At 44.8% G+C, this 9,642-nt stretch overlaps 1 protein-coding gene and 1 non-coding gene across 3 annotated transcripts; both read left to right on the top strand.

Moving 5' to 3' along the window:
• Window positions 1-303: 303 nt before the first annotated feature.
• On the top strand, window positions 304-9,309 carry EIF5 (eukaryotic translation initiation factor 5). Of its 2 annotated transcripts, XM_032134946.2 has the most exons (12): window positions 304-418; window positions 557-765; window positions 1,819-2,098; window positions 2,203-2,284; window positions 2,852-3,024; window positions 3,289-3,400; window positions 4,490-4,635; window positions 4,896-5,054; window positions 5,320-5,481; window positions 5,787-5,951; window positions 6,566-6,700; window positions 7,096-9,309. In XM_032134946.2, the coding sequence occupies exons 3-12, from the start codon at window positions 2,027-2,029 to the stop codon at window positions 7,183-7,185; spliced, it is 1,296 nt and encodes a 431-aa protein (XP_031990837.1). In that variant the 5' UTR covers window positions 304-418; window positions 557-765; window positions 1,819-2,026; the 3' UTR covers window positions 7,186-9,309. The 2 variants fall into 2 exon arrangements, with proteins under 2 accessions (XP_031990837.1, XP_058285556.1); XM_058429573.1 differs by lacking the exons at window positions 304-418; window positions 557-765 and adding an exon at window positions 1,055-1,350.
• LOC116456466 (small nucleolar RNA SNORA28) lies at window positions 4,009-4,134 on the top strand. Its single transcript, XR_004244694.1, has one exon. It is a non-coding gene; the product is annotated as a small nucleolar RNA SNORA28 (small nucleolar RNA).
• Window positions 9,310-9,642: the final 333 nt, after the last annotated feature.

Here is a 9,642-nt window from a genome sequence, read left to right as displayed (position 1 = left end):
CAGCGACGCCGCGCCTTGGCCCAGACCCGGGGAGGGAGGGGACCAACCGCCATCTTCCCCGAAAGGCCCAAACCGACAAAGCACTGCCCCCGGTTCCCTGGCCCCGCTACCAGGGCCACTCCGGGTCTCGCGAGACCCAAGGGCTGCGCCGCGAAGACCTCTGGGAAAGGCGGGGGGAGGGGAGAGGAAGGAAGCGGGGCCCGGGCTGGAGGCGGGCCGAGGCCGCGAGTGGAGCCTCAGGAAGCAGAAGGGGCGCGGAAAGACGCGATTGACGTCGCAAGCGAACCAATGACGAGCGAGCTGTGGCAGGCCTCCAGCCAATGGGCAGTGAGGCCTGACGCGGGGGGCGGACGCTGGGGCCGAGGGTAGCTTGAGCGCGGCGGCGGCGTTGTTCAGTCAGAGCGAGAACATTCCAGAGGTGAGTCTGGTGGAGGGGCGGCGGCCCCGCGCCCCTTGCCTGGTGCTTCCCGCCCCCTCGACCCCGCGGGCCGCTGGTTGGCGGGGAAGGCGCACCCCCCGACCGCCAGCGGCTCACGGCGCCGTCTCTCCGCGCCAGGTCGCCAGGCTCCGGCGCTGACGGGTGTGGACCGCGGACGTCGCTGGGACAGCCCCTCCCCGCTGCTCGGCGGCGGCACCTGGCCCGGCCGCTCCTCGCTGCGCTTCGCCTCCGCCTCCTCGGACTCGGACTCGGGTTTATATCGCGCCTCACTTCATCCCAGTCCCGGGCGAGCAGCGTTGGGTTTATGTCTTTATTTGACGAAAACGGTGAGTCGCGGGCGCGGCGGGCCAGGAGATGGCGGCCGCACAAGATGGCGGCGGCCGCCGCGTGACCCCGCCGCGGCGTGTGGCGCAGTTTGGGCGGACGGCGGGCGGGCGCGGGCCCGGGCACCGGCCGCCCCCTCCCCGCGCGCTCCCCGGCCCGGCCTCGCCCCCTCCCCGGCCTGGCGGGAGCGCGCCGCGCGTGCCCGCCGCTCGGGCTGACTCAGGCTTCAGCTGCTGCATTTGTGAGTCATCGCGCGCTCCGGGGCGGGGGCGGCCCGATCCCGGCACCCCTCGGCCGTGTGTCGCTTCCCAGCTGTGCACCCTCCGGGGCCGCCGGCTCTCGGGGGACGCGCTGGGGATGGGGCCAGACGCCCCGGTCGCGCGCCGTCCTCCTTCGCGGAGCTGCCCGGCTCGCCGGCCCCCGCGGAAACGCCTCGGAGCGCGGTAGCCATGGGGACCAGGGCGAAGGTTGACCGAGTGTTTGAATAGCGAGGAAGAGGGAGGCCGGGCCGAGCCTGGCGTTCGCTCGCGCTCTTGCTTAATGGCACTTGTGGGCGAGCGCTGCGTTTAAGGAAGTGCTGCTTTGAAGTAAGCCGTGGTTGCCGAAGCAACAATTAGTTGTAGAGAACAGTTCCCTAGTTTGCCCTTAAAAATGATGGCGAACGGGGGTGTGCCTGAGAAGTTTGCTTAGCCAGGAGGGGTGGGCGGCGGTGAGGGCTCGGGTTCGTTCTTCAGCACTTCCAGGATGGCCGCAGAGGCAGACCTGCGGATTGCCCTAGGTCCGATGGAAACTCACGGCGGCCGAGGCAGCACAGCTTGTGTTTTCTTGTCAGGCATTTCCCTACCAGAGTCACAGCTTAGTCGAAATGGAGGCCTTTTTATGTTTCCGCAGATTGTACTGTGTTACATGAGAATGGCTGTTTGCATGTGATCTCAGATGCTTTTTAAGGTAGAATTAAGCAGAAGCATAACTAGGATGTAAAAGGAGGCGTTTCCATCCAGCGATGATGTTAAACCTTGGGGGATTTTTGTGTGTTCTTTCCCTTTCTCTTTCAGAGCTGTTGCGCAGCCATTGGTACCTGTATTGGGGAAACATAGCATACAAGCAAGAAGCTTACAGCCTCAGTGGCGAAAATTTTTTCATGTCAGAGACCGAGAACTCTTGCAGTCGTTTATGTCATCCCTTCTTCTCCAGACAGAAGATACCAAAAAGTTGCAATCAAAGATCTCTTCATCTTATTGATAAAGCCACTAATAAGCCAAAATGTCTGTCAATGTCAACCGCAGCGTGTCAGACCAGTTCTATCGCTACAAGATGCCCCGTCTGATTGCCAAGGTAATATAACTGCTCTTCAATTTAGTTGATAGCTGTTTTTGTAGAATTTTGAAGTTTGCGTTTGTCGGGGGAAACTGCGCAACTAAAATTCTTACTTCCTTTAGGTTGAGGGCAAAGGAAATGGAATCAAGACAGTTATAGTCAACATGGTTGACGTTGCAAAGGCGCTTAATCGGCCTCCAACGTGTAAGTAAAGCTTGGAACGGTCCATAAAGGGCATATTATGGATAGAGTCTTCAAAGTCTTTCAGCTGCAAAACTTGTTCTAATTGTATGCTAGCTAATTAGCTTACAAGTTAAGTGAGGAACCATGGTTTATTGGTTGCCATGAGTTTACAAAACTACCAGGGGAACACATTTAAAGAGTGGATGGCCGGGCGCGATGGCTCACACCTGTAACCCCCAGCACTTTGGAAGGCTGAGGCGGGCGGATCACGAGGTCAGGAGTTCTAGACCAGCCTAGCCAACATAGTGAAACCCTGAATCTACTAATAGTACAAAAATTAGCCAGGCGTGGTGGCATGCGCCTATAGTCCCAGCTACTTGGGAGGCTGAGGCGGGAGAATCGCTTGAACCCCGGAAACGGAGGTTGCAGTGAGCTGAGACCACGCTGTTGCACTCCAGCCTGGGTGACAGAGTGAGACTCTGTCTCAAAAAAAAAAAAAGGGGGGTGGGGGGTGTTCATACAAATGTGAGTGAGTAGCCAAAGATCTAGTTAACTGTAATGATCCAAACTCTACTTTCATTCAAATAGATCCCACCAAATATTTTGGTTGTGAGCTGGGAGCACAGACCCAGTTTGATGTTAAGAATGACCGTTACATTGTCAATGGATCTCATGAGGCGAATAAGCTGCAAGACATGTTGGATGGATTCATTAAAAAATTTGTTCTCTGTCCTGAATGTGAGAATCCTGAAACAGATTTGGTAAGTGCTTTTGTGGTTGTCAAAAGAAGAAGCCATATACTTACTTTTGTGATACCACTAAGTCACCTTCCTGAGAAGGCAGAGCAAATGTAATTTTAAATCAAACACAAAACTCCAGTTTTGGAGATATTTCCATTTTTTTAAGGTAGGTCACTGTGTGAAAAAAGTTTTCTTTGCATGTGAAGCTGTCTGTGGTTTAGAGGTCTTCTGATTAGATATTTTCATGTTATATTGTGGATAACATATTTGTTATTTTTTTGGCAGCATGTCAATCCAAAGAAGCAAACAATAGGTAATTCTTGTAAAGCCTGTGGCTATCGAGGCATGCTTGACACACATCATAAACTCTGCACATTCATTCTCAAAAACCCACCTGGTGAGTCTTGCATGATGAACTCCTAAGATCCTAAGATAAGTGACTAACTGTTGGGAACAAAATAGAAGGTTTTTTTGTAATAGGAACGTAAGGGAGACTGGGCACGGTGGCTCATGCTTGTATTCCCCGCATTTTGGGAGGCCAGGGCAGGCACATCACTTGAGGCCAGGAGTTCAAGACCAGCCTGGCCAACATAGTGAAACCCGTCTATTAAAAATACAAAAATTAGCTTAGCATGCTGGTGTGCTCCTGTAATCCCAGCTACTCGGGTGGCTGAGGCATGAGCGTTGCTTGAACCTCGGAGGCAGAGGTTGCACTGAGCTGAGATCGTGTCACTGCACTCCAGCTTGGGCAACAGCGACTCTGTCTGAAAAAAAACAATATAAGGAACCTTTTAGTCCTTGTACTGTATTTTATCAAATCTAAGTGTATTGTTAATTACCATTAAAGGTGAAAAATAGGCTGCCAGTTAAACTGTGTCATATCAGTTAAGACATTATCTGAGGGTAGATTAAGTAATGACTAAAATTCTGCTGGAAACCCAGCAAAGGATCTTTTACTGGCATTGTTTGGTAAAGAGGGCCCTCTTCATTTAGCTTGAGTATTGCAAGCAACACTCTGTGGCAGATGATCAAAACTGTCTGACACAATTTGAGCTTGCTATAGCAAGAAAGTCTAACCTATTCCGGTGTTCTCTCTTCCATGAGACAAGCCGTTATATAGACTTAAACAGTGTTCCACCTGTTGGCTAAAGCTGGGTTGAGTTAATGACTTTGTTCATGAGGGATGACAGGGAGGGATCCTTAGGGCCACCTCTCTCTAGTGGAGGCATCATCACTTCATCTTAATCTTACCTAGCAGTTACAATACCCCTAATATTTTGTGTCACTCCATTCTTAGACTGACATTCTTAAGTATGAAATACTTAAGAATTTGATCTGTGAAGCCTCTTAGGTAGCATTGTGTGTGCTGTATGGTTTTTCTGAGGGGATCCATAGGAAAATAAGGGCAGGGTTTTAAACGTTAATGATGGGCAATGAGGTAATGTAAGTTATGGGGTTAAATTTTTATTTTCCTTTTTTTCTGAAGAGAATAGTGACAGTGGTACAGGAAAGAAAGAAAAAGAAAAGAAAAATAGAAAGGGCAAAGACAAGGAAAATGGCTCCGTATCCAGCAGTGAGACACCACCACCACCACCACCACCAAATGAAATTAGTCCTCCTCCACATACAATGGTGAGTACAGGGTTGATGGCCTAGTGGGCACTAAAGTTGTGTAAAGTATATGGCATTTGGTTGAGGTGGGTGGAAATGTTGAAACTAGCCTTCAGTGTGTAATACACTAATATTTTGGATTTCAAGTACTGTTGGTTGTTTGAATTAAGGTGAACCCAATTTTGGTGGGAGATGGACTTGATGCCATTAACTTGGCAAAATCTGAACCTTTTTGTTTGTTCTTAAGGCCTTTGATCAAGTAGCTCTGTTTTCGTAAACAGGAAGAAGAGGAGGACGATGACTGGGGAGAAGATACAACTGAGGAAGCTCAAAGGCGTCGAATGGATGAAATCAGTGACCATGCAAAAGTTCTGACACTCAGTGATGATTTGGAAAGAACAATTGAGGAGCGGGTCAATATCCTGTTTGATTTTGTTAAGGTAAAACATTTGCTTGGTCTGTAAATCAGCTTCAACCCAGCCTTGTTTGTGCCTTTAGATATGTGATACTTCAGCAGTGTAATTACTCTAATGCACTTTTTAGAACTCTTGTTCATTTAAACATTTTTTGTGCATGATTCCAGGCACTATGTGTCACAACTGCCAAATTAGGAAAAATATGTCCATCAGAGCAAGGACTGGCTGGTATCTTGAGCCTGGCAAAGTATGCCTCCATTGCACTGAATTGTTTTCCTTTTATTTGCAGAAAAAGAAAGAAGAGGGTGTTATTGATTCATCTGACAAAGAAATTGTTGCTGAAGCAGAAAGACTGGATGTAAAAGCCATGGGCCCTCTTGTTCTGACTGAAGTTCTTTTTAATGAGAAGATTAGAGAACAGATTAAGAAATACAGGCGCCATTTCCTACGAGTAAGCAAATTGCTCTGGATTCATAAATGAGATTACAGCTGTGTGGCTTTCGAAATGGTCATTTTAACCACTTTTGCTTGTCCTGTCATGCTTGAAAGTGGGGAAATTGACCCACCTTACAAGCCTCTGAGTATTTGAAAGTGCCGTACCTAGGCCCTTATAAAGTAATAGGGATGTTTATGCGTTGACCTTTTTGAACCACTATGGTATGGGCCATGCATTTGCAGACACTCTTATTTGGGTAATAGAGTTGTCAACTTAGAACATATAAAAAAGCTTGTTAACACCAAGGTGTCTCTTTGCAGTTTTGTCACAACAACAAAAAAGCTCAACGGTACCTTCTTCATGGTTTGGAGTGTGTGGTAGCAATGCATCAAGCTCAGCTTATCTCCAAGATTCCACATATCTTGAAGGAGATGTACGATGCAGACCTTTTAGAAGAAGAGGTCATCATCAGCTGGTCGGAAAAGGTGGGGAATACATAGGTGGGCTGTTCAAGTTCACAAGTTTTGGGGGGATTTTTTGGTTGGTTAGTTGTTTTTGGAGATAGTCTCACTCTGTTGTCCAGGCAGGAGTACAGTGGTATGATCTCGGCTCCCTGAAACCTCCGCCTCCTGGCTTCAAGTGATTCTCCTGCCTCGGCCTCCCGAGTAGCTGGGATTGCAGGCACCTGCGATCATGCCCAGCTAATTTTTGTATTTTTAAGTAGATGGAGTTTTACCATGTTGGCCAGGTTGGTCTCGAACTCCTGATCCACTGGCCTCCCAAAGTGCTGAGGTTACAGGTGTGAGCCACTGCGCCCAGCCATTCACAAGTATTGAGATAGGGTTTTGAGATGAAAAAAAAAAAGTCTGATACCTATAGCTAAAGTTCAGTCCCTGTGCTGTAGATTGTGATTCGCACCATGTCAGCTTTGTAGTCATAGCAGACTGCTGAGACTAATGTGTTCACTGAGTACATTGATTCTGTTTGAGGATTCAGACTTGTTAGGACCCAGTCCCCTCAGCTCAGTAAGGGGGATTGTATAAATAATCAAAAGTTGTTAAAAGTTCTCAACTAAGAGACTTGTACTCACATTTTTTAGGCTTCTAAGAAATATGTCTCCAAAGAACTTGCCAAAGAGATTCGTGTCAAAGCAGAACCATTTATAAAATGGTTAAAGGAGGCAGAGGAAGAATCTTCTGGTGGTGAAGAAGAAGATGAAGATGAGAACATTGAGGTAAATAGTAGGGGAGGGGAGGGTATTGGATACAGTGCTGGCGATGGGTGTTTGAGATTAAAAAGGTTTGTGAGGAGTGATAAAATGGCAGTTTGGGGTAATTTCAAGTTTAGAATTTAAGATGCAATAAAATACAGCCTCTCAATAATTTGGAAAATAATAGGGTGATGGAAACTTCCTACTCCTACACATTATAGTCTATAAAAAACTTTTAAAATGCTCTTAGACTGGAGCCTGTGTAAGAGAACTTGCAGTGTTTGCATACCAAAGCTGTTCGGTGAAGAAGAAATAGCTGTATCTAGGCAGTTTTCCTCCTCTGTGACCACAATTTACATTGATTTGTTTTATAAACAGATTTATCAGCTTATGTTGAATAAAATCATTCCTCTTATCAGGTGGTGTATTCGAAGACTGCCAGTGTACCGAAAGTTGAAACTGTAAAGTCAGACAACAAGGATGACGACATCGATATTGATGCCATTTAAAGGGATGGATGCAACCTAGCTTAACAGTATAATGCTGCAAATTTTTCTCCATTATCAGCCAGAAGTGCAACATGTATGTGCAAAAGCTAAAATGGCTTAACATCATGCTACACTTTACACTAAAAATCTATTACTGTGAGTGGTCTGTAATTAAGCCCAATGAGACATCTAGGGAGTCCATACACATCAGTGAGCAGATGTAGTTTGCTTATTTATAGCATGTTTCTTTTTGAAAAAACTAGTGGTGGACACATTTGGATCACATTTATACAGTTATAAAAATAAAGATTTGATTTTGGTCATTCTTCAGATGTTTGGCTCTGAATGACTTAAGCTGAAGTAACTGGCTCCTTATTTTAAATATTGTGCCATCATTTCACCTGATGAGCATTCTTGGAGCCTGCCAGATATTGTTAGGTCCTGGGGCTGCAAAGAGGTTTTCAACAGGATGTAAAGCAAACTTAATTGTAATTAATTTATTCAGCCCATTAAGAAAGTACTAAAGTTTTACCTCTATAGTTCCTCAAATTGGCATCTGGTAATGTACATTGTGGGGTAGACTGATAATCAAATGACAGTGCAACATCTTATCAAGAAGTAAATATGACCTGAGTGTCCTATAAATAATGCAAGAGCAGGATTTGAAACTTGGAGAACTGTTTTCTCATTTCATGTACACTTGCCCCAAATTGTAGTCTTTGAAGTTGTGTGCATTGCACGTTGGATGAGCCAGGGAAATTATTACATTAACAAGCATTTTGTGTGTATGTAGTAGTTACTTTGTACTGAGAGAACTTGCTTTGGGGTGCAATTAAACAATAAACTGATTTTATTTGGGAGAAACAGGGAAGGGTGCACTTAACAAGCAACCTAAACATGATTTTTCAGCTTTTGCCCTTAGGGTTTAAATTACAATTCCAAAATGTTAAACATACTATATCTTTTTGTTCAGTGTGGCTTTAATTTTCCCATTTTAGGTTTGTTCTGTAATGCCTTTTACATTTGGACACATAGTTTATGCTTTTTAGATTTTGGTTGCTTTCTTGCCAAAATAAGTGTTAACTGTGTTTCAAACTTGATTTTCTTTTTTCTTTTTTTTTTTTTTTTCCTTCTAGAATGTCTTATTTAAAAAGAAAGCTAAAAGTATACTTCTAAGTCAGAGCCTCTATTTTGGTGTAAGACTTGGGATATTTTTTACTTCACATTGAATATAGCCAGGCACCCAAGAAGTCTGATGGCCACCTGAGTGCAGGTGACAAGGACCTGACAAGAACCCATGCAGGGCTTTAGATTTGGACACACAAGAATTGATAACTTCCTCGTGAACTCCTTGCCTGATCTAAACTCATGATGGGTTCTGACTGTTTGAGTAATCATCTTCAAGGTTAAACCTGTTGGCAGTTAACCCTTTTCACAAAGTGCACAGTGGGAATCGAGAATCGATAGGGTTAATTTTGGAGCAGTGGCTTATACCATTCACCTGTTTTTTTGTGACTTACTTCACAGATAATGAGACCTTAATAAGAAATAGGCAGAAAAAATTTTTCACATTGAAATGATACAAACATTTGATGTAATAAAATCTTGTTGGCTTGATATTTCAAGGAATTGAAACCTAGCAGTCTTACTGGAGAGACAAAAGTTGGTCTCCAGCTGCCTTTGATAGATTCGGGTGCAAGTGGAGCAGGAGCCATATACCTGGAGGGAATGTGCTTTGTCACACCAAAGAGGATTTTTTTTCTTCAAACTTGTATGTTGCCTAGGTTTCAAATTCTTTGCCGCAAGGCTGATTTGCTTTCATTAACTGGAATTCTGTAGGAGATACTGGTGACCTAAGCTAAGTTGCACTCAACATACTCAGTGTCAAGCTAATGAGGTTCTATTATAAAGCTTTTACCTTTAATCTGAGGAAAAACATGTTCAGGGCTTCTAGAACACTAAAAAATTTGGCTTAAACCAGTGTTCAGTCTGGTGCCAAACTTCCAATGGAATACAAATTCACATAATCTGAACTTTGTTCACAGGTTATCCTAATAGAGTAATTCTTCACTTTGCTCTATTGAACTGTCTTAAGGATTTGTTTAAACAGCTAAGTTACTTGATTAAAATAATGATAAAATTGTATTTTGTCTCTGCTTTAATATTAAAATTAACTTAAGTTTTCATTTTATAATGAGATCAAAGCATTGGAATCTGACCTGTTTTGTAGCTGTTGCTTTGGATTTGTGTTGGATGTATCCTGCAGTTACACTTGCCAGCCCCACTCACAAAAGTTGTTCATTTCATTGGGTCACTGGCTTTATTTGCTAGTCTTGTGGTCTGTGAATTGAGAATCTGCCTCAATTTTATTTCTTGAAATCTTGGCAGGTGCTTAATAGGGAACTCAGACTTCAAATATACAGCTATGTAACTGAATAATTGTATATGTCTCTAGTTAAGAATGAGAGAATGGGGAGG

This window comes from Hylobates moloch, unplaced genomic scaffold (assembly GCF_009828535.3).
Source record: "Hylobates moloch isolate HMO894 unplaced genomic scaffold, HMol_V3 SCAFFOLD_16, whole genome shotgun sequence".
Classification (NCBI taxonomy): domain Eukaryota; kingdom Metazoa; phylum Chordata; class Mammalia; order Primates; family Hylobatidae; genus Hylobates; species Hylobates moloch.
Note: the sequence above shows the minus strand (reverse complement) of the source record. Positions and strands in the feature narration are given on the sequence as shown.